We start from the raw sequence: 25,151 nt of genomic DNA on the forward strand, positions 1-25,151 counted from the left end.
TACATTTTAATTCTCTTGCATTTTATGTTTTTATCTCACATTTCCCATCTCTTATGTGTATTCCCTCAGTAATTATATTGTAGTTTAGTTATTTAACCACTTTTCTCTTTTAACGTTTATATTAGGTTTATGAGTGATTAATCCAGTGCCTTTATAGCCTTTAATGCTTGCCAGGGCCATTTATACTTTCATAGTTTTTATTTTTATTATTATTATTTTTTAGGATTTTATTTATTTATTCATGAGAGACACAGAGAGAGGCAGAGATGCAGGCAGAGGGAGAGGCAAAGCAGGCTCCATGTAGGAAGCCCAATGTGGGACACGATTCCGGGACTTTAGGATCATGTCCTGGGTTGAAGGCAGGCGCTAAACCATTGAGCTACCCAGGCGTCCCCATATGTTTTTATTGCTGAGTAAGTACCCTTTCTTCTCAGCTAGAAGAGATATCTTTAATGTTTCATGTAAAGCCACTTTAGTCATGATAAACTCCTTTAAGCTTTTGCTTAATGGGACTGTTCTTTACTTCTCCTTTTTTTGGGAGGGTGTGTGTGGATAAGATTCTTTCAGCAATTTGAGAAGTCCAAATAATCAGCCTAACATTTCATTTCATATTTGACTATTGCATTTAAGCTATTTGCCATAAAAACAAAAGCTATTAACTGCATGATGCAGGCCAAAAGATGCTTTCGGTGGAAATAGTCTAAAGACTACAGGAAATTAGAGCTTAATACAGTGAAAAAAACTTTTAAGACAAAACAGGATTTGAATTCCAGCTGAAATGTGAGCATTTGGTGCTTTTTAAGTAAGTTACCATTTCAGAGCTTTGTATAACTAGTCTTTTCTTTTTTTTTTTCTTTTATCTCTCCTTCTGTCCTTCTATTCTGAATAATAGCGTTAGCCTGGTAGGTATTCTTGGTTAGTTAAAAGCTGTGTTTTTGTTGTTGTTGTTGTTTCCTTTCAGAACTTTGAATGTGTCATGTTACTCCCTTCTGGTTTGTAAAGTTTCTCCTAAAACATCCGCTCATAGTCTAATAGAGTTCCTTTGTGACATTTTTGTTTTTTGTTTTTTCTCTTGATGCTTTCAATAATCCATGCCTTTAATTTTTGAGATTGTAAGGACAGTGTGTCTTGGTGTGCATGTCATTGGGTTCATATTATTTGGAACTGTGCTTCCTGGATCTCAAGGTCTGTTTCCTTCCCCAGGTTAGGGAAGTTTTCACCTATTCTTTTGTAAATAAATTTTCTTCCTCTTTCTCTCTTTGTTCTTCAGCTCAGACCCATGTAACACAAATATTAATGCACTTGATGTGGTCCCCTAAGTCCCTTCATCTATCTTCACTTTTTCTTATTATCTTTCTTTTTGCTGTTCTGATGGTGTGAGCTCCACTGTTCTTGCTACAAAGTTCACCTGGTCTGTTGTTTAACCCCTACAGTCTATTTTTCAGTTCAGTTATTGTATTCTTTTTCTCTTTGGTTCTTTCTGGTATTTTCTCACTCCTTGTTAAAGTTCTCAATGTTTCCAGCCGCTGTTTTTCAATGTTCCATGAGCATTACTTTGGACTCTTAAGTAAATTACTTATTCTGTTTCATGATTGTTATTTTTTTTAATCTGGGGCTTTATCTTCCTCTTTCCTTTGGAACACATTCTTCTGTTCCTTCATTTTTTTTGACTCTTTGTAGTGGTGTCTATGTAATAGATGAAGCACTCACCCCTCCTAGTCTTGAAGGAAAACTGCCTTATTTAGGGACAAACAATGGAATTCAGCAGTGCCCTCTATCTTGGTTGTTTCACAAAGTTTTGTGATGGTCTATTTGTCTCTTCGTAAGCTCACAGTTATTCAGGGTGCCAACACCTGCCAGTTTCCGAAAGTAGGCAGATTTCAGAGAACACTGAGATTTATGCTGATTGGAAGCCAGGCCCCATATTACATTACAAAATATGCAAATATATGGAATTCTGTAGAACCACAAGCATAAACCTGGCTATCTCCCAGAACAGGAGATCTGGAGATGCCCTCTGGGTGGAAGCCATAAAAATCAAGATTTCTGATGAACGAGCAGGCTCTTTTCTGGAAGACACTCATGAGCTATAGTGAGCAGAGGAAGAGAACAATGATGGCATACTCTGGCCTCTCTTCCAAGAGAACAACTGTGTAGGGCTCCAGAATCCTGAAGCCTGCCCTGGAGCCAATGTGTCAGGACAAACAAATAGGCTTTTTTCACAGAATGACCTGGTGGTATGTTTCAGTCAGCGGTTTGTGCAAGATCCTGTGGGTTGTTCTAGCCAAGAACTATCTGTGATTGTTACTGTCCTATGGGGTCCAGGAACACAAGGTCACCAGATAAGGCATTCAAGGACTGTTCTCTGGGCAGCAGATATGTGTAAGAGTTTCTCCCTGAGAGATTCTGGTGCTCTGGAGTGGCAGAGGGAGAGCTCAAAGACAACACACACCTTCCAAGATGTCTGGAAACTTCTATAGTCTGCCTGTAGAGGCATGTCTATTAAAAGACTGCTCCTCAGACCACAGCTGTGATGGTAAAGTTTCTCAGAAAGACCTAGAATATGTTTCAGTTTCCTACCTGTGTGGTGTCTGTGCAGGGCCCTCGGGATGGTAGTCAGCTAAGCACAGTCTCTCTAATTATTAAAGTCCTGTGGGACCCTGGAGAGCAACTTCCTCAGCCTCAAGAGTCAGATAACAAAGTGTTGGTTCTCTAGGAGGCAACTGATCACCATGCTTGTGTAAAAGCTTCCCTCTGGGAGTTATTTATGCTCTGTAGTACTGGCAGCAAAAAGCAGAAAATGGAAACTACTGAAAAATGAATAATGGAAGAGAAAAAGAAAAGAGCATTGGGAACCAAGAAGGCTGAGGGAGCATAACCTCCCATCTCCAGAACAACCCAGTAGGCCCTTGCCCCTCACATGTATGTTTTAAAATTAACAAATGAATCAGCACTTTTGAAAAGGCAATGGGGAAGGTGAATCTGTATGTGAACTCTTCAGGTGTCATTCCTCATACCCACAGGACTCATAGATATAAATCCCACTGCTTTTCAAAGAGATATTTTGGGGACTTACATGTCACGTAGACATCATATCGGTGCCTGTTGTGAGGTGCAGATCCTTTACTCCTTTAGGGACAAGCTCTGGGATTAGAGTTCCTTCCCAGTTGCTCTGCTAGTTTTTAGGGTTTTTTTCAAAGTATATTGTTTCATATGTAGCTGTAGATTTGACATTTGTACAGAACGAAGTATATTCAGAATCTTTGTAACTGACCATCTTGAACTATGCGATTGTAGTTGTGTATTTTGTAACGTCATATGTCTCTTATGGTATGACATGAAAACTCAGTATAACTTCAAAATTGGTTTGTTCGTTTGTTTATTTATTTATTTAGATGATTTTTTTTTAAGATTTATTTATTTATGATAGACATAGAGAGAGGGAGAGAGAGGCAGAGACACAGGCAGAGGGAGAAGCAGGCTCCATGCCGGGAGCCCGATGCGGGACTCGATCCCGGGACTCCAGGATCGCACCCTGGGCCAAAGGCAGGCATGAAACCGCTGAGCCACCCAGGGATCCCCTATATGATTTTTTTTATTGGAGTTCGAGTTGCCAACATATAACACCCAGTGCTCATCCCATCAAGTGCCTCCCTCAGTGACTATCACCCAGTCACCCCAACCCCCCACCCACCTCCCTTTCCACTATACCTTGTTCGTTTCCCAGAGTTAGGGGTCTCTCATGTTCTGTCATCCTCACTGATATTTTCCACTCATTTTCTCTCCTTTCCCATTTAATCCCTTTCACTATTTTTTATATTCCCCAAATGAATGACGCCATATGATGATTGTCCTTCTCCAACTGACTTACTTCACTCAGCATAATAACCTCCAGTCCCATCCACAAATGGTGGGTATTCATCATTTCTAATGGCTGAGTAATATTCCATTGTATACATATACCACATCTTCTTTTTTTTTTTTTTTTTTTTTATGATAGTCACACAGAGAGAGAGAGAGGCAGAGACATAGGCAGAGGTAGAAGCAGGCTCCATGCACCGGGAGCCCGACGTGGGATTCGATCCCGGGTCTCCAGGATTGCGCCCTGGGCCAAAGGCAGGCGCCAAACCGCTGTACCACCCAGGGATCCCCCATATACCACATCTTCTTTATCCTTTCATCTTTCGATGGACACTGAGGCTCCTTCCACAGTTTAGCTATTGTGGACATTGCAGCTATAAATGGGGTGCAGGTGTCCTGCCATTTCACTGCATCTGTATCTTTGGGGTAAATCCCCAGCAATGCAATTGCTGGGTCGTAGGGTAGCTCTTTTTTAACTCTTTGAGGAACCTCCATACAGTTTTCCAGAGCAGCTGTACCAGTTCACATTCACATGAACAATGCAAGAAGTTTCCCCTCTCTCCACATCCTCTCCAACATTTATGGTTTCCTGTCTTGTTAATTTTAACCATTCTCATTGGTGTGAGGTAATAATTCATTGTGTTTTTAATTTGTTTTTCCCTGATGGCAAGTGATGTGGAGCATTTTCTCATGTGCTTATTGACCATGTCTACATCTTCTTTGGTGAAATTTCTGTTCAAATCCTTTGCCCATTTCATGATTGGATTGTCTGTTTCTTTGCTGTTGAGATTAATAAGTTCTTTATAGATCGTGGATATGGCCTTTATCTGATATGTCATTTGCACATATCTTCTCCCATTTTGTAGGTTGTCATTTTCAGCAATTGCCATGAATCTTTTTAATTCTTTAATTTCCTGGTTGACCCTTTCATCTTTTAGTAGGATCCTCTTTAACCTCCATGTATTTGAGTTTCTTTCAAATTCCTTCTGGTCATTGAGTTCTAGTTTCAAAGCATTGTGGTCTCAGGCAGCCCTGGTGGCGCAGCGGTTTAGCGCCACCTGCAGCCCAGGGCGTGATCCTGGAGACCCTGGATCGAGTGTATGAGTGTCTCTGTATGATGCCTTTTTCTCCCTCTGCCTGTGTCTCTGCCTTTCTCTCTCTCTCTCTCTCTCTCTCCCCCCCTCTCTCTGTCTCTATGAATAAATAAATAAAATCTTTAAAATAACAACAACAACAAAAAACCAAAGCATTATGGTCTGAAAATATGCAGGGGACAATCCCAATCTTTTGGTATCGGTTGAGACCTGGTTTGTGACCCAGTATGTGGTCTATCCTGGAGAAAGTTCCACGTGCACTTGAGAAGAATGTGTATTCATTTGCATTCAGATGCAAAGTTCTGTAAATGTCTGTGAAATCTATCTGGTCCAGTGTATCATTTAAAGCTCTTGTTTCTTTGGAGATGTTGTACTTAGAATATCTGCCATTTTGCAGAAAGTGCCATGTTGAAGTCTCTTACTATTAATGTATTATTATCTAACTATGTCTTAACTTTGGTTATTAATTGATTGATATACTTGGCAGCTCCCACATTAGGGGCATAAATATTCATGATTGTTAGGTCTTCTTGTTGATAGACCCTTTAAGTATGATATAGTGTCCCTTTTCATCTCTTCCTACTGTCTTTGGGATAAATTTTAATTTATCTGATATGAGGATGGCTACCCCTGCTTTCTTTTGAGGACCATTTGAATGTAAGCATTCTCCAACCTTTCATTTTCAGGCTGGAGGTGTCCTTAGGTCTAATTTGAGTCTCTTGTAGACAGCAAATAGATGGATCTTGCTTTTTTTCCAGTCTGAAACTCTGCATCTTTTGATGGGATCATTTAACCCATTCATGTTCAGAGTTACTATTGAAAGATATGAATGTAGTGTCATCATAATACCTATTCAGTCCCTGTTTTATGGATTATTTCTTTGGGCTTCCTCTTTCTTTTACATGGTCCCCCTCAGTATTTCTTGCAGAGCTAGTTTGGTGGTCATGACATATTCTTTCAGTTTCTGCCTATCTTGGAAGCTCTTTATCTCTCCTTCTATTCTGAATGAGAGCCTCACTGGATAGAGTATTCTTGGTTGCATATTCTTCTCATTTAGGACCCTGTATATATCCTTCCATTCCTTTCTGGCCTGCCAGGTCTCTGTGGAGAGGTCTGCTGTTAATCTAATATTTCTCCCCATATAAGTTAGGGATCTCTTGTCTCTTGCTGCTTTAAGGATCTTCTCTTTATCTTTGGAATTTGCAAATTTCACTATTAAATGTGGGGGTGTTCAATGGTTTTTTATTGATTTTAGGGGGGCACCTCTCTATCTCCTGGATCTGAATGCCTGTTTCTCTCCCCAAATTAGGGAATTTCTCAGCCATGATTTGTTCAATTATGCTTTCTGGCCCTCTGGCCCTCTCAGAGCTCTCTGGAACCCCAGTTATACCTAAATTTTTCCTTCTGAGGCTGTCATTTATTTCCCCTAACCTTTTCTTATGGTCTTTTAGTTGTTTTTCTCTTTTTTCCTCAGCTTCCTCCCTTGCCATCAACTAGTCTTCTATGTCATTCACTCTTTCTTCTACCCCATTAACCCTTGTCATTAAGACCTCCAGTTTGGATTGAATCTCATTTAATTGTTTAATTTCAGCCAGATGAGATCTAAATTCTGCAGTCAAGAAGTGTCTCGAGTCCTTTATGCCTTTTTCCAGAGCCACCAGTAGCTTTTTAATTGTGTTGAATGGCTTTCTCACATCTAATTGTAACCCAAAATCTGTATCTCTGTGGCAGAAAGTACTGTTTTTTTTTTTCTTTCTTTTGTGGTGAATTCTTTCTCCTAGTCATTTTGCTCAGTCCAGAGAGGCTGTATGAATAGGCTGAGTCAGGAATATCAACCACAACCTAAGTAAATTTCACCGTAGGTGATTCTGCCGTGGTCAGAGACCAGAAATTGAAAACAAAGATCAGAATGAAATAAAACAAATGGACCACTAAAGTGGAAAACAATTGTTAGAACAAAGTAGTAAAAAAGTAATAAGCCATGAATCCCAAAGAGGAAGAGAAAATAAAAAAGAGGAAAAAAGAAGAGAAACAAAAAAAATAAAGAGGGAAAAAAAAGGAAAACAAAAGGAGAAGAAAAATAAAGAAAAAAAAGGGTGATAGTACTGGGAGATGGTGGTAGTGACAAAGTTTTACTGGAGGGAGAATAGTCTACCTATGGAGTCCTAGAGGGTGATCCTTTTGGTTCTGAGTATATTAAGTTCTGTATATTAGAAGATGCTCAGTCCCAAATTTATATAAACCAGAAAAACTTGTAGAAAGCCCCAACATTGACCACCAAAACATAAATGAGATAAAAGAGAGGTGCAGAATGGAAATGAGGAATCTCACAGAATGAACCAGCATGGTATACTAGTGGGTTCTGGGTGCATGCTGGTTATGTTTTAGAAGGTATTAACTTCCGCCATTGTAGAACAAAATGAGGCAGAGTTGTACTGGAAAAAGGAAAGAAAAAAAAAAAAAGGAGGGGTACCCTCTGGTTCCATATACTGTAAATCCTTCGACTTCCCCTGGAGCTTCTCAGCACTGCTTGGTCAAGAACTTGCTCTTCCCCTGTCCTTCCGGCTGGTCTTCTGGGGGAGGGGCCTGCTGTGCTGATTCTTGGGTGTGTGCACCTCAGGGAGCTGCCCTGCCCCCTGCTAGGTGCATGGCTCAGTGGGAGCTGTTTACCCCCATGAGGCCTCTGTTCCCTGGCAATGCTGCCTCTCCCAGGCACAAGGTGAGACGAGGAGGAACAACCACACTGGCAGCGGCCAGAATTCCAGCTCTGGAGTCAGCTCCCCACTAGTAACTACTGCAGTCTCCCAGTCTGCAGTGACCTATATGCTCCCTGGGCTGGTGCGGGGGCACTTATCTGCACAGCTTGGGGGTGCCTGGAAGTAGCAGTGTCCTTGCTGTCCTGTGCCCTCCCTGCCTCTGCCTGTCCCAGGGGGAGTGCAGGATGGTGTGCTGTGTCTGTTCGACACCCTAGGATCCGGGGCCCTGTGCCTCTGGACTCAATGCTCCCAGGGCGCTTGGCTCTGGAAGGCAGCAGGGCACAGATACCTCCTTCTGGAGCCATCCACCTAACCCACCAGCTTCTTCCAGATGCCCCGCCAGGTGCATGCCAGCCCTTTACCGAGATCTGTCCAGTTTGTGGTGTACTTTCCACCCGGGGTCCCCTCCTCTTTTAGTGACTCTGGGAAACTGGTGGCGTTACTGCCCCTCCTGTGATTCTGCTTGATTTCCCTGTTAAGTGCCTTTCCCTCCAGAAGAATCCGGTGTAGATTTTTTAAAGTTCCTGCTTCTCCAGGTCTGGGCTTTCCTGTCCCAGAGGCTTTCTCCACTGGCCTTAGCCTGGTTTCTTGTGGGGTCCCTCCTCCACTTGATTTTTATTTTATTTTTTTCCTGCCTTCCTACCTTGTTAGAAGCAGAAACCTTTTCTCTGTAGTGTTCCAGCTATTCTCTCTTTAAACCTCAGGTCGAATTCATAGGTTTTCAGGATGATTTGAAAGTTACCTAGGTAAGTTGGTGGGACCAGGTGAGTTGAGGACCCTGCTCCTCCACCATCTTGCCAACCTAGCCAAAATTGGTTCTTAAAAGCTATTTTTATTTTATAAAAGCAAAAGATTACTAAAATTTTTCCCCTAAATTTAAAAATGTTACAGGCTAAATGGACATAATATAGATAAATGGGGTTTATTAAAACCCATCAGTTGGGAGAATTTACTATTATAGCATTTTTGGCTTTTGTTTTTAGAACATTTTTATACTATTAAAATTACTAATGATCCTTCAGAGCTTTGTGTAGATCTTATCTGATAATATTTACCATATCATAAATTAGAGCTGAGAAAATTTTAAAAATATTTAATAAAAGCTTATTAAAGTATAAAAACATCCTCATTATATGTTAAACATAAGGAACTGAGTATCATGAAAAATAAGTGTTTTCTAAAAAGCAAACTAAGAAAAGTGGTATTGTTTTGCAGTTTTGTATTTAATGGCTGACTTACAGAAAAACAGTGAGCTGTTAGGTTGTTCAGAAAATGAGCCTTGGTACTACTTGCCTGAAATGATCTCCAGGATCCAAGTGTGGTCCCTTGGATCAGATTTTGAAAACCACTGTTTTAATATATGCTATTCAAATTTAAAATTGGTCATGTACTGGCTCTTATTAAAAAGGTATTTTAGTAGTCAGAAAGTACTGATGGTCTTCCATGCCTAATTTTTATAACTCAGTAATGTGTTTCATTAGAGACTAAAGGAGTTCTACATGGAAACATTTTGCAATTCTGTTTGCAACCAAGAGAAATAGAGAGGTGATAGAGTTTATGTTTATTGTTTAAGCTTTTAAAGTAATTCTCAGGGGTAGGTCTTCCATTTTCTAAATTGGTGTATATTAGTTTGCATACAGTAATAGCCAAAACTTTTTGAAGCTTTGACTCCTACAAGTTCACATCCTTCTGGTTTCCTCTCTTTGGAATGGAGTAAGCTACTGTTTTATTATCTATCTATTTATTTATGTATTTATTTATTTTATTATTTTATTATTTTATTTTTATTTTCTACAGTAAGCTACTGTTTTAAAGATTCTTCCACTGGTCACATTAAAAATGCCATCATTTTGAATTGTATGTGTTTTATTATAAAGGCAAAAATAATCATTCATTCTATGCCATTCAGCAATTTACTTATTGACCTATATGTGGTGGACTCTAGGTAATGCATTTTCTATAGTGGGTAAAAAATGTCATTCTAGAGAATTATAAAGTGAAAAAAACAGAAAGAAAAAAATCACCTCCGGGATCCCTGGGTGGCACAGCGGTTTGGCGCCTGCCTTTGGCCCAGGGCGCGATCCTGGAGACCCGGGATCGAGTCCCACGTCGGGCTCCCGGTGCATGGAGCCTGCTTCTCCCTCTGCCTGTGTCTCTGCCTCTCTCTCTCTGTGACTATCATAAATTAAAAAAAAATTTAAAAAAATTAAAAAAAAATCACCTCCAAGTTCATTCCCTAGAGAGAGGCTTAGTTGCCATTTTATCTTATTTGATTGTGTGTTTTTTAATTCTGTTGAATATTGTTATCAGAATTGCATTTACTTTTGCCTAGACAAAAGCCAAGGATGAGAAAATCAGATTTGCTGCAGGGAATCTTAGTAGATTTCTATTTGTTCTCCGTTGGACTCATCTTCTACATTCCCATCAATGTCTCTGTCTACCTATCTGTCTACACAGTCATCTTCCATTCCTTCATCCAATCACAAATCCATCTGCTTGTTTGTTTATCCATTTATTTCAATCATTCACCCACCCAACCAATTTATATAGTACATCAGACATCACTGTTTAGGATAATAGGGATATAGTCTCAAGACATAAACAGTCTCTAGTATCTCAGAGTTTATGACCTATACATTCCTTTAGAATTGATAGTAATTCAAATCTGAATCAGTTGGGGAGAATTTCTTGCTATGGGATAATATGTTACCTTTGAAATCTGTCACTGGACTGTTTTTTACAGGATTCTACTTCAGGGGAAAAAAAATTGTCTACTTATGCAGCTGGAGGAGGCTACCCGCTTAACGTCCTATCTCCAGTCTCAGTTAAAAAGGTAGATTATTTTAAAATATAGACCCATATTTAATTATGGTGTTATAAAGACAAGTCTGAAATTTATAATTCCCTTTACTATAGAGTTGATTCTACCATAACTTGGAAACCGAAGAATAAAAGCACAAAATGGCAAAGTAGATACATTACATTTTTAGGACAAATTGTTAGTATATAATTAAAGAAATGCCAAGAGGTAGGCACTGCTGAAATAATAAGATTTCCAGAGGTTAATAATAATAATAATAATGGCTAACTGTCCTTAGCTAGTACATGTTTGAGTCAGAATTTCAGCTTCAGCAGAAATATTCTCGAGTTATTGATTTTAATGGTTGATAAAACTAAAGACGTACTATGTGCTAAACATGTCATTTTTTGTGTCACAGACCCAAAAGTCAAAGTAATTTAAAGCAATCAGTAAAAATAGTGTGTTTTTTATGGCAGTAAGGGGAATTGGTCTTCTCTGGAATTAGGTAGCACCAGGGAAAGGTTGGCTTCTCTTTTCCCAATTTAGTAACATCCCTAATTTTTTCATGTTTATTAAAAGGCATTGATTAATAATGAAATATTTTTCATTTTTTAATTTTGAAATAGTTTAGAGATACCATTCAGCATTTTATTAGTAATTAGTATATTTTGGTACCAGGATAGGACATTAATAGGTCTATAAAGCACAATATGGTTTGATGGATTTATTTATTTATAAACTCTGGGGTATTTTGTTATATCACATAAGTAATGTAACCTACTATTTTAAAAATGTTTATGATAGGGATCCCTGGGTGGCGCAGCGGTTTGGCGCCTGCCTTTGGCCCAGGGCGCGATCCTGGAGACCCGGGATCGAATCCCACGTCGGGCTCCCGGTGCATGGAGCCTGCTTCTCCCTCTGCCTGTGTCTCTGCGCCTCTCTCTCTCTCTCTGTGTGACTATCATAAATAATTAAAAATTAAAAAAAATGTTTATGATAATATCTATTATAGAAAAAAAATCTAAGTTTAAACATAAGATGATTAGTCTTCATAGCTAGGATTCAGAGCCCATTTGATTTCATTATAATTAGTAGTTTTTGATCAACTGCATTTTCTTTTTTAAGAAAATAGCTAATTTATCAGCTTAAAACAACAAATATCATTATTTTGTAGTTACCAGGTCAGAGATATGAGAATGGTTTAGCTGAGTCCTGTGACACAAGGATTTCTCAAGCTGTCAGGTTAGGATATAGTATCATAAGACTTGAGCTTAGAGAATCCATTTCCTAATAACTCACAGGGTTGTTTACTTATTCTCTACTTGTCATCTTATAGGGGTGTATGGTCTGACCAGTGTCCTCAAAAATGGGAGCAAAAGTAAACAACATTGCCATGGAATACCTCAGAGGGAAGCTACTATTTTGGGAATGTGAAGTGACATTCTGTCACATGTGGTATATTAAGTTACAAGAATTTTTCAGGTGCAGTTTTTACTTAAGTATGCACTGCATACTTACAGTAGCAGTGACTACCTACTATAAAAGTAATGTACAAAGAAGTCTGTCAGTCTGTGAAAGACTAGCTCATCAAATAAGTTATTTAATTGAAAACGGTGTGCCTTGACAAGGTGCAGGAGAGTTTGTTATCTTCAAATACCCAGTAGAAGGCTATAGGCATTCACTTAATGTTTTCAAACCTGAATTTCCTCATTTTAAGGAGAGATTACTCTGTGTACAGCTCTCGATGTTGGGATCTTGAGCTTGAGCTATACATATAGCTTGAGCTATACATTGTGGGGTAGAGCTATACATTGGCGGGTAGTTTCTTTCTAAAGAAAAGAAAAGAGGAGAGGGGAGGGGAGGGGGGGAAGAAAGAAAAGAAAAGAAAAGAAAAGAAAAGAAAAGAAAAGAAAAGAAAAGAAAAGAAAAGAAAAGAAAAGAAAAGAAAAGAAAAGAGAAAAGAAAAGAAAAGAAAAGAGAAAAAGAAAAAGAAAAAAAGAATTTGTTCTGGATTGTGGATTTACCAAATTCCTTATACTTTTCTTTTACATCTAAATTATTAGGATCTTTTACTGAGATTTAGAGCATGATGTTTGATTTGTAATCTAATAATAGTATTAATGAATTGCATCAGATATTTATAGGTGATGTTAATGCTAACTGATGATTACAGAATTTACTAGAGGAAAATAAGAGTAGGATCAGGTTAGCATGAGAAACAGTTTCATAATCTTAAATAAATTAAGAAAAAAACATTTATTGCTTCCCCTTCAAAGTCTGTAAAATAGAGAATGAGAAATGTCGAAGATAGAGGAAAATCACAATGATAACATTTTTATGTGTAAGTTTGTATAGTTTGTGTATTCATCAGAGAATACAAATCTAGTTACTCACAGACCAACCAACGAATGTGTTCTTAGAGATTATCAAAGGAATTATTCACTTTAAGAAACAAGTATCATTTCCTGGTTTCTAAACTATCTTATTAATTGAATGTCCTTAAAATATGTTGGGGAAAAACGCAAATATTAAAATAGTATCTTATAAATTATTATACATGGTTAAAGATATCTCCAGCTAATAAGGCAGGATTTTGTTGCATCTGGAATAGACCAATTGGTGGTCTGTTCAGTGAATAGTAAGGTTCAAGCACAGGTCTTCAGGCTTCTTTTCTATTCTTTTTACTTCTTTTTCAGTTGGCAGATTTTATTTTATTTTATTTTATTTTATTTTATTTTATTTTATTTTATTATTTTATTTTATTTTATCTTATCTTATCTTACTTTATTTTATTTAAAAAGATTTTATTTATTCATGAGAGAGACACAGAGAGAGAGAGAGAGAGAGGCAGAGACACAGGCAGAGGGAGAAGCAGTCTCCATGCAAGGAGCCTGATGTGGGACTCGATTCCAGGTCTCCAGGATCATGCCCTGGGCCAGAGGTGGTGTTAAACTGCTGAGCCACCCGGGCTGCTCCTATTTTATTTAATTTTTAATTTAATTTTATTTATGTATTTTATGTATTTTATTATTTTATTTTATTTTATTTTATTTTATTTTTATTATTTTTAGGATAGTTGACATAATGTTATAGTATACAGCATAGTGATTTGATGATTCTGTGCCTTATTCAGAGGTTACTGCGATAAATGTAGTCACCATCAGTCAGCGTGCCATGTTATCACAGGAGAGGTATGTCTCGTTTCAGCCTGTCTGCCAGCACCCTGACTGTGTCTTCGGGGAGTATTCGGAGATCCCTGGCCTCCAGCCGGGGCTCACTGGCTTCCAGCCACGGGTCTTTGAGCTCAGTCAGCTTCACCAACATCTACAGTCTCCCACAGTACAACAAGCCCGATGCTGAGTGTGGCCAGCTGCTGCGCTTTGATCTAATCCCCTTCAACTCCCTGGGAGGAGATGCCCCCTTCTTAGATTCTCCAGTGCCCTTGTGCTTCCACAAGCAGAGGTGCTCTCTGGACACATTGCAATCCTTGGCATCTCTGTCCTCGCGCTCCTCCCTGTCCTCGCTGTCCCTCCCGAGTTCACCCTTGGACATGCATTTCCTCCCAGCCTCCTGCGACTCGCCATTGGCCCAACTGGGGGACACTTTCAAGGTCAGACTGCGGGCTCAGGACTTTGTTTTGGGGGATGAAGACTTGCTGGGCAAAGCACCCCTTCAGCCACACGGGTTCACCAGGGATGGGGAAGGACCTCGTGAGAGGGTACCCCAAGTGACCACCGCTCCCACGGCTGCAAGTAAGTATCAAGAAGTCCTGTGGGTTTCCTCAATCCTGGGAAAAGGAGGGTTTCACCCAAAGTAGTCTTCCAGGATGTGCTTACTTGTTAAAAAAAAAAAAAAAAAGGAGGGGTAAGAAGAACATAATTCTTCAACGGTGTGCATCCAGATGGAAATCTGCTTTATGCTTTCTAAGACCTGCACATGCACAGTGTCTTCTTGTAGCACAGCAGAAATTTTATTCCTTTGTTGGTTTGATTTCATCTCTTTATCGTTTCTCCTTAGAGTTTTCAAAGATTAAATTCTATCAAGTGGGAAATCACACAATAGCGTAATTTTAAAATATGTGGTAGTAAACAGTCTTTCTGTCAAATCACTTTTTCTGCTGCTTTTTAAATCCCTGCCTAATTAACTTCCAACTGTGTATTTTTGAGCATGTCTTTGCTTCATTGCCATTCAGCTAGGTTGATCTTTATGATTCCTTAAATTCACTACAATTTTATTGATGATTTACATATACCATAGCAGTGCTTGCTAGTATTTATGTATTTAATCAGAGAACAAAGTTATGTTCTGAGATGGTCCCTTGGTTATTTGGCATGTCCGTTATTTTGTTCTCTCTCCATATTTGGATTTTCCTTATACATAATTCCAGTATGCACAGTTATGCTGTTTTGTAATTCATTTGTACATGTTCATTTCATGCACTTTATTTTTTATGCAAAGATTCATTTTTCCATTTTCATTCATTCCTAACATTAATCTCTTTTGTCCCCCATGCCAATGTTCCTCCAAAGGCTGACATACAGGAATATCAATCTAATTGTACTGAAATCCAGTGAAAGATTTAGGTCCTTTTGGCGCCAGGGGAAAGAGAGGATGGGAAATAGAGAACTGTCTTAATTTCTGATCCTAATTTCTTTTTTTTCCCTTTCCATTTGTTGGCCAACTTTGTAATGGTTCTGACTTGGTAAAAGAGAGTTATTTGCCTGTGCTAAGGTACTGCCCCTTGTTGGTGGAAACTTGAATGACAGTATCTGAACTTTGGTCCTTACAAACTCAATAATTAATTCAATGAATGAACGGAGGAGGGTATAGCCAGAGGAGTGGATTTGATAACAAGCTTTAGGTATGAACACAAGGCGACTTCCTGCTTCTCTGGACCTGTGGAAATCTGAAACCTGAAGCCATGTACCTTCATAAATTTTGGAAAGATCTTAGTAGTCTTTGTGTTATCCCACCCTTCATATAGGACACTCTCAAAGTCACGAAGTTCTCTCCAACTTTTCTAGTCTCTTTCTAGTCTCTAGGGAATAGTACAATCTAGCTTTGAAGTCAAGGTAAAATTTTAGTAAGGTAAAACTTGAAGTTGTCTAAATCTACAAGGTAAGCTCTAGACATAATTTCGTCCATTGTGTTTTAAATCAATCAGACGGTGCTGAAGGTTGGGTAGGGGAGTGGGGAAATAGACTGTAAGCTTTAACATTTTTTACATTTTTAACTAGTTTTATCTTCCTGGGATTTTAGAAACCAAATATGGGATGATTTCACATCATTTTCTAGTTTGACTTGCCATTGGTATTTGCTAATCTAAATCTATAAAAATTAGGACTTTGGTCATCTATTAAATTTTCATTACACTCATACTGTATTCAAATTAGCTTAAATTCTGCAGTTTCTCAGTGCTTTGTGTGTATGCTTTTCCTTATGCAGCTGGACAGAATTGTTCACTGTAAGTGATCTTAGAATTCTCCTTCACCTTGTTGATCAGGCTGTGCAATAAGTCAGTGGTTTTAAGATGGGAGGAGTGTGGTCAAGAAAGACATATCCTACAATTGTACTTTAATGTACCTTAGCAGTTACTGTTATTATTTCACATTAATGTTTATGGCTACATAAACTTGGGTATGATTTTTATAAAAGCTTGACCTATTTACTCCTTTCTGTGTTTTTTTCCAGACTTTAATGGTTTTAGTATTTTAATATGCCACCTGGCAGATATGCCCACAATGTAATTCTCATTGTATTTTTTTTTCTCTTTGGTAAAGCAATGTTGCTATTCATGATATCTCAGTTTCTTTCTGTCTTTAATGATAGAAAGATCAGAGATCTTGCAAAATGAATGTTTGGGAGATTTCTTACTTTATTGACATTGCTTCCCATAATCAATCTTGTTGCTCTGAAGACTGAAAACTATTGGCTGGGATCTGCCTTGTGCTTTTTTCTCATATCCTAAAGTAACACGAGAGCCATGTTGTAAGTGTCAAGTCTAGGAATGAAAATTATGAGCAGTTTGTTTGCTGGAGATCCATGTAGCAAACTCCAGAGTTCTGTCTATAATTTAGAGCCTGGGCTTTGGGGTCCCTTTCTGTAGCAGTGGTGATGAGCAGAGCTTCAGGACTGTGATCTACACATTGGGAGTTATATCTCTGGCCACCCAAAATGGGACTAATTTCTGTCCCTGAGTTGAAAGGAGTTAATAGTATTGCAGGATTGGCATTTTAGACATTTGAGTGGTCAAGTTTTGCCTGCAGTTGAGATCCTCAGGCCAGAAGCCATACAGTCCCAACAATTTTATTTAACATGTTTGGATGTAATTCTTGTGAATAAAAATTTGATAGGAGAGAGGAGTGGTCATTGGTAAACTTAGCCATTTCTGTTCCTTTATGTTGCAGAGATGTTGTTTGCAATTTATGGAGCTTTTATAATAAAAAACACAAAGGTAGCAGAGAGACAAGCATTTTTGACCAGAGCTTTTATAGTATCAGTGATGCTCACTTTTGAGATTACTTAGTATTTCAATTCTGTTTTCTTTCTTTTTAATTTAAAAAGTTTTTATTTATTTATTCACAAGAGACACACAGAGAGAGGCAGAGACACAGACAGAGGGAGATGCAGGCTCCATGGAGCCTACCCAATGTGCTACTCCATCCTGAGACCCCAGGTTCATGTCCTGAGCCAAAGGCAGATAGTCAACCACTGAACCACCCAAGCATCCCTCAATTCTGTTTTATAATTAAGCATACATCTCTATAAAATGTATGTACCTCATCATGTTTATCATAGGAAGATTATTTTCCTTTACTTATTATTTTTGTTATTTTGGTTAAAAAGAACCAGAACATGAGTAAAGGAGTAAAACAACAGTTGAATTACTGAAAGGAAAAGTTTCAGTGTTTATCTTTGCCCCTTATATAGTAGATGTGAAACTTAAAGAGAAAACATTCTAACTACAAAACAGCAGTTCTGGCCCCAGAGCTACTGTGGAAAAATGATGCAGTTAGAAGGCAAAGTTTGAGTCCCATAGATACTTCCTTTGTGAGCTATAGAATATAATTTCTATCATAATTTGGGGTAATACTTCTTTCTGGGTCTTTCAGAAATGCCTTCTAAAAGTGGGAATGGGCTTTCCACCATCATATTATATTCTGTGTGCTTGTTAAGGATGTTCCACACAGCTTATAGCTTTTAAAGAAACATCCAGTTTTCAGTAGTTAAAGATATTGAGTACGATGGAATGCCTAGATGCTCAGGTGGTTAGCCTCTGACTATCGATTTCAGCTCAAGTCATGATCTCAGAGTTGTGATCTCAGAGTTGCAGCCCAGTGTCAGGCTGTATACTCAGCAAGAAGCAGCTTTGATTCCCTTTCTCCCTTTCTTTCTGCCCATCCCTGCTTATGCACTTTCTTAATTAAAATTTTAAAAAAGTGCAGCACATTTAAACATATAAGATATATGTATATATAATGGCATGTCTCTGGGACACTTAGTAACAGTATATGCTTCTAACATGTATTGATTTCTTGTCATCATGGTCCCTGGTCTCCTGTGCTGTCATCTCCTGACCCCAGGTGTGTCTCTTGTTTATAGCAGTAACTCTTCAAGAAGACAGTGCCAAAAGGTTGGAGAGGAGAGTGCGTCGAGTATCTGCATGCCTGTCGGATATTTCGCTAGCGAGCAATAGTGGGGTATTTGAGACTACAACTAAAAGGTTAGAAGCTCATCTTCCTCCTAAGCCAACTTCCCACAGTGTTACACAAAATGTATGCATCCTGAATATGGGACTTCTGAATATTGAAGCTTTGTGTGTGTCTCCAAGGCTAGAATCTTTTCCTGGCTTCTCTCAACTCTGGTAGGTCGGACCTTAGCAACTCAAGAAAGAAAGTCCTCTGGCTTCTGTGGCATCTGGAGTTTGGCCCTCCTCCTGTGGTTCGAGGATGACTTCCTCCTGTCTCGCTGTGGTCAGTTGAAGGCCTAAGCCCATGAGACCTGATGAAGGAGAGCCAGTGTACAAGAGAGACCCGCCTTTCTAGAAAAAGCATTCACTAGAAATGAGGTTCTTCCTCCTTCTCTTCTTTCATAAACTGGAGGAATGTGTAGCAACAAAACACTTTTGGGATTCTGGGCTTTATCTTAATTTGGTATGTTTGATGTCATTGTTTCCTTCCAGGTGTCTTGTCAGACATTTGACTTAGTGCAGATGGCTTAAAATTAGTTTGGAATCTTGCCCATGTGATTTTGATTTTGAAAGGTATCCCAGGTTATTTCCTCAAAAACAAGAGCACTTTGTAGGCAGATCCCCACTGAGGTATGTTGGGAGCCTGCTGTGTCCTTTCAGTCATATAAACTATTTACTTATGCTGTAACTTAAGAAAGCCCTTCTCCGTAAGAAGCACCCCTAACATGAGAGAGCTTCTACTAAAGCTACAGTGACCGGTTCCCTGTGGAATAACCCTGGTGACTGTCTGGTTTGTTCAGGAGTGAAGATACTGAAGAATCTGCACATGGAGACATTTGTGGTAATGAAGGGCCCCAAATCCACGTTGGATTTTTGTGAGTATAGGAGAGTCCTTCCCTGTTGCTCCTAGAGATAATCTGTACATCAGGATCCAACTAGGGACTCCCACTTACAGGGCGGGAGAGATGCAGGGATCATCATGGTCTGGGTGCTGCTCCGGGCCTGGACCAGTGCTGCTCCCAGCTGTGACCCTCAGTGTTGGAAGACAGCGGTCTTCCCGCAAGAAGCAGAGCTGTCACCTCATGATGCCGGGGGTCCCAGAGCCATAAGTGGGGGCCATGAAAGTCCCTGGGAAGATACCCCATTCCTCCTGGAGTTACTTGTGTCTACCACAGCACAGAACAAGAAGCCTTTCCTCTTATGCCCAGAGAAATCAGGCCTGCCACAAAAAGCTTTTTGGGTTTCAGTGAAAGCAGTAACCAGTTGTGTTCAGACCTGCCAGGATGCTTACATCCCTATAACTTTGTTTTGCTCAATTCCTATCATTCTCATCAAGTCTTTCTCAGAGGTGGCACCATTGCCATCTTGGCCTGGCTCCTTCTTCACTGTGGGGGCTGACCTGTGTACTAGAGAATGTTGAACAACATCCCCGGTGCCCACTTAGTAGTTGCTAATAACAGATAACCTCTGCTCAGCAACCAGTCATGACAGTAGAAATGCCTCCAGACATTGCATGTGTCCAGGGCATGCAGGGTGCAAGGGCACCCTCAGTTGATTGCCACTGCTATAGGTCAATGACAAGGACGCTTCCACTATGGTGTGTGTAGTCTGCAAACTGCCATTTTGTTCTCTAGGCTCGACAGTACCAGCAAATATCTTCTTGTGAATGTGCTCCAACTAAAGAACTTTGCTGAACTGGTCAGAGAGGAAGATTATAAAATGTAAGCTTCCTTGTCTGATGTGTTTTCCTTTGGGTACCCGGGGAACACCCCCAGTCAATGATGGCAAATCCTGGGCTGCTTCCATGTAGCACTGCTCACTCACCTATTCTACTCAGTGGTTTGCGTAAGGAAAAGACAGTTTTTGGAACCTGAATGAGTTCCAAAGTTTATTCATAATGAAATACCAGGTAAATTCTGAAATAGAAAGGATTGTGACTTTTAAAAAGAGTCTAGTTATTATTTGAGACAGACGAAGTTCACAGACCCAGCCTGGTTATGTGCTTTAGTGATGCTAAGCAGAAGTGTTTTGAGTTAAAACGTCCATCCTGCTCTTGGGCCTCAGTGATACAGTGGCACCTTGGGAACAACCTGGTTGTAAGTAATGGAGATCTCACCTTGAGATCCTGATGGTTTACTTTGCAGCGTTCACCCATCTTCTCTTTGGTTGTGGGGGGCTGACGGTGGACAGGGCAAGAACTCCAGACTGCTCTTGCACAGTCTTTGAGGCAAGGCAGGCAGAGCTTGCAGAGGGAGCCAAGGAGCTGCGGGATGGTCAGTGCAGGTGGCTTCCCAAAAAAGCAGATGGAAGCAGGATCTCTGACTCCTTCTAAAGTAACTAGTAACTTTTAAGCCTTTGCCTCCTCATCTCCAGGGACATATAAATTCTTTGGGCTTACTCTTAGTTAAGAAACTGACCTTTTCAAAAAGACTTTAAAATTCTGTCCATGGGCATCTAAATAGGGAAATGGGTATATATTCATTAAATTTGTGTACTTAATCACACAGATCTGTCAATAAGCATTTTTTCCCTAATTTTTCCTTCCTTTTTCTGGTTCCAGACAAATACGTGTCTATTTCCCACCAGTCACTTCTGGCACACCGAACACTTACTGCTCTAAGGCTCTGGAAAATCAGGCTCCTCTGATATTTAATGAAATTTTCAGAATCCCAGTACATTCAAGCATGTTGATGTTGAAGTCACTTCAGTTATATGTATGCTCTGTGAATCACCAGCTGCAGGAAGAACTGCTGGTATGCCCCCACCCCCTCCCGGATAACCCCACCAGATCTTCCGCATTTTTTTTAGTACTCTCCTTCCCTTCTCCCTCTTTTCTTTCTTTGTGTTCAGTCTCTCTTAGTCTCTCTCCCTCCCGTCTTCTGGTCTTTCTTTGTCAATTATTTTTTTCTTTTCTCACCATCTTTTGTCTGCTTTCTCTCTTTAATTCTTTTGTTTGAACTCCTTTTTTTCTCTTTATACCTGTCTCTATCTTTTCTTTCAATCTTTATCTCTGTCCCTCATTCCTTTCCCCATCTCTCTACCCTTCTTCTTTTTTTCCTTTGGTATGTTGCTCATAAATTGTCATAACATTAACCAATCTTTGTAGCTGGAAGTAGAGAAGTGAATGATAAAACCAATGATCTTCCTGTATTCTACTTTAAATATATTATCTCAACTAATACTTGCAAAATATGTATATTACCCCCATTTTCAGTTGATGAAACTGAGTAGGGTTGCCAGGTTTGGCGAATATAAGATGGTTAGTTGAATTCGAATTTCAAATTACCTATTAGGATGTCCCATGCAATATTTGGGACAGATTTACACTTAAAAAAAAATGTTCTTTATTTGAAATTCACATTTAGCTGGCTGTCTTGTATTTTATGTGGTACCCCTAGAATTAAGAGCATGAGGAGCAGCTTGTGTTCAGTGCACCCAATGATGCTCTGTCCAGCCCCCACTGCACAGCCAGGATGAGGGTAGAGTTTTCTCCCTTGGTCTCACTCCTCAGTAGCAGAGTTAGATTGTGGAGTTCAGCCAGCCATCTCATTGCAGAAAGCTGTGAGTGAATGCGCACCTCCTCACTTGGCAGACCCTAAACCTGCCCCTGTCATTGCAGGTTATCCATTCTCTGCTGATTCCCCTTCTGGCACTTTTCTCCTGGGCAGAACCAACAGTCACAGAGCTTCCCTCATTAAGATCTTCTGCTACTAGTTTCATTTTACTGCAGTCTTTTGAATAACAATGGCACATTCTGCCCATCTGATTTAAGATTAGAGGGCAACTTGATGTTCTAGAAGGTACCCATTGGTGAAAAATTAAGGTGAAATCATTTAATGACTATTCTGCTTTTTTTTTTTAATTTTTTTAATTTATTTATGATAGTCACAGAGAGAGAAAGAGAGGCAGAGGGAGAAGCAGGCTCCATGCACCGGGAGCCCGATGTGGGATTCGATCCTGGGTCTCCAGGATCGCGCCCTGGGCCAAAGGCAGGCGCCAAACCGCTGCACCACCCAGGGATCCCTTTTTTTTTTTTTTTTTTAACACTCATGCAGGGCATTGCTCAGATCAACTTGGCCGACTATGACAGGTCCAGCGAAATGCAGCTACGCTGGTATGCGGTGCAGGTGTTCAGTAGCTGTGGGCCACACAGAGCAAGGGAAAGCAAGTGGGCTTTGGATGCTGCCGGAGACTCTGCAGAAGCTGCCGTGGGGAGGACGGTAAGTGCACAGTGCAACGTGACTGCCCTCTTGCCTCCAACACCCACTGTTGGGGCTTCAGGTCTCCCGAGTGCCTCTGCACACTTAGTGTTGGAACACAGCGGTGGCTAAGAGGTGGTTTCCAGGGCTCCAGGGAAGGCATGGAAATGGGAGTTTTGAGGTATATGGGTATCACGACAGTGGTTTTAATGAATGCAGATGAGCTATTGATCAGGAGTGACACATGACAGTTTTAAAATTTGAGCCCCCAGAACTGCATGAGGTGGCCAGGCTATGTCCTACTGGCACAAGGTGTGCGTGCGTGTGCTTCTTGCCCCTGGATAGCTGCTGCAGGTGGCCAGCTCCAGCTCAGGAATGCCCCTGTCCTCCCACAGGACATGGTGACGGCGCTGCTGGCCAGAACCACAGCCCAGCTGCAGGCTGTGGAACTCGAGCTGGCCGAGGAGCAGGTGAAGCTGGAGTACACGGAGGATGAGATCCTAGAGATGGAGCGGAAGGAGGAGCTGGCTGAGGCTGTGTCCAAGAGGTAGGGTAAGGCCCTTCTGCACATCGGGGATGTGGAGTGTGCTTTCTGGGGCTGTCCCAGCCTGGTGCTGGACGACTGCAGTGCAAGTGGCTTTTCTCGCCTGCGCCTCTGTGGAACGGGCTGGGCACACTTGGGACCACCCAGAAGGCAGGATGCTCATAGGCTGTTTTGTGCTGCTTCAGAGGTAATAACTTGGCCTCTCTCCTCCAGCTCCTCATGCAGGCTTGTCACTTTTTCCTTCTGTTGTGGAATGTCTCTGAAGAGTGGGAATGACTATAAGCGGCTCTGCTCTGCCAGATTGGTATAAGGGTCCTCTAAGTTTTTTTTAAAAGGGCTTTATCCATATAGAATCTCCCTGCATATAGTTTACCCATTTCAGGTGGGCAAGTCAGTGGTCTTTGGTAGAGTCCCAGAGTTGTGCCACCTTCACCACAGTTGATTTCAGGGTGTTTTTTTCACCTCAGAAACAAATCCCATACTCATGAGAGTAGTGTCCCTACCCTCTTATCTTGGCCTCTGGTCCCTACTCATCTACTTGCTGTCCCCATGGATTGGCCTGTTCTGGGCATTTCACCTAAGGGAGTCATGCTCTGTCCCTTCATGTTGTATCTGTGCGGCTTGTTGAATCTTTGACTCTGTAGACACTGCCCTGCAGTAGTGGTGTGATAGAGTAGATGGACACGCACCTCCCGTGAATGTATTTCTGTCTGATCCCTTCTGGATGTACTTTGGTCCTCCTTTACTCCACATTTTCCATAAAGAGTGTCCTATTTCCAAAGCTTCCTGCTTCTTCCAAATAGCTTTTATTTTAAGGAGGGAAAGTGCATGGCAGAGGGTTATGGTACTCAGGAACTGGCGGCAAGCTGGAAGAGGCTAAGTGAAATGGTACAAGATTCTGACATATTCAGCAGCTACAACTGCAGTGATAAACACAGACAGACTCTTGTTCTGTCATATTGTCTCCCCTAGAAAACACAGATGACCTTTTTCTCCGTAGGAAGAGCACCTGTCTGATCACTGGAAGCATGGAGGTTTTGTTGAGTGCCTCTGTTGCTGAGCTTTAAGTGATGCACATTTTGTTTTTTTCAATTTTTAAGAAACTATATTTTATTGTTATGGCACCAGAGTTCTGGCAGGGAGTTTTTACCAAAGTCAGCAGAGGTTATGCACAATATTTCATGTACAAGATGACAAGCAAACAGAAGGATCCACAAAATGAAAAACAAAAATGAAATCCTGGAGAGCTGTTAGCACCTGTTCTACTCCACATGGGTAAAATTTACTTGAAAATTCCTGATAAAAAAACAGAAAACAGGGTGGACGGAGAAGCTGGGAGGAAATGTTGGAGAAAAGGAGGTAAAGGGCAAAAAGACACCTTACACATATGTTGTGGGCTTTTGCAATGTCTGCCTTTAGGAGTTGGCATGGTGACTCAACCCATAGCGGCTTTGGCAGCTGCACCCAGACCAGCCTCCCACACCCAGAGTCCTGTTGCGTTGGTGTCAGCCACCTCCATGGACACACATGTGCTGGCCAGGCAGATCCCTACAACCCCAAAATACTTCAGCTTCTACCTCTTAAGGTAAGTGGAAAAGGTCAAGAGATTAATGGAAACCCCTGACATTATGCTGTGCAACACTGGGCACTTCCTGAAAGGTGGCATGTGTGCCCATATTCCCCACATGAAACATGCAAGGATTTGTGAAGGAAATGGACAAAGTGAAGCTAACAAGCTCATATGCAGGAGTAGAACCATGTGGTTTTTCTGCAGACACTTCCCGGGATAGTGGCTATGGGAAGGCATGATATACATACAATAGATAGTGCTATTGGATTGGTGGGGGAGTGCCATAGCCACAGCAGTATTTCATGGAAAGCTGAGGGAAAGATATAGTAGTTTATTTTTGCTTTTATTTCTCTTCCTTTAGGAGCCCTTTCTAGAAAGATATTGTTATAGCCAATGTTAGAAAAATTACTGCCTGTGCCTGTGTTATAATAGTATTAGGAGTGTTTAAGCATAGAGTACTCAAGGAGGTAAACACATGCCTTTTCCCGAAGGATTTTATACGTGAGTAGAAAACACAGATAAAAGGAATATATTAGTTGAAGTAGAGTTGGAGCATACAGTACAAAGAGTTTTATATATGGCTTCTCCCTTAGGCTTCTATACCTAAGTTTAAAAATAGTTCCATGTCAATGAAAAG

The 25,151-nt window shown here is 40.5% G+C and overlaps 1 protein-coding gene across 12 annotated transcripts in view; it reads left to right on the forward strand.

The window, feature by feature from the left end:
- Window positions 1-25,151, forward strand: part of LOC140629100 (protein WWC3-like) — a 253,207-nt gene that overhangs the window by 192,351 nt on the left and 35,705 nt on the right. For 11 of the 12 annotated variants that reach the window (XR_012026979.1, XM_072818541.1, XM_072818543.1 and 8 more), the window contains 9 exons: window positions 10,455-10,544; window positions 13,719-14,263; window positions 18,114-18,234; window positions 19,002-19,076; window positions 19,836-19,922; window positions 20,762-20,954; window positions 22,257-22,421; window positions 22,796-22,947; window positions 24,364-24,529. Coding sequence is in view for 11 of the 12 variants with exons in the window: in XM_072818541.1 (XP_072674642.1) it covers window positions 10,455-10,544; window positions 13,719-14,263; window positions 18,114-18,234; window positions 19,002-19,076; window positions 19,836-19,922; window positions 20,762-20,954; window positions 22,257-22,421; window positions 22,796-22,947; window positions 24,364-24,529 (1,594 nt within the window). In the remaining variant the exon portion in view is untranslated. The remainder of the gene's footprint in view (window positions 1-10,454; window positions 10,545-13,718; window positions 14,264-18,113; window positions 18,235-19,001; window positions 19,077-19,835; window positions 19,923-20,761; window positions 20,955-22,256; window positions 22,422-22,795; window positions 22,948-24,363; window positions 24,530-25,151) is intronic. The other variant, XM_072818534.1, reaches the window with a different exon arrangement.

This window comes from Canis lupus, chromosome Y (assembly GCF_048164855.1).
Source record: "Canis lupus baileyi chromosome Y, mCanLup2.hap1, whole genome shotgun sequence".
Classification (NCBI taxonomy): domain Eukaryota; kingdom Metazoa; phylum Chordata; class Mammalia; order Carnivora; family Canidae; genus Canis; species Canis lupus.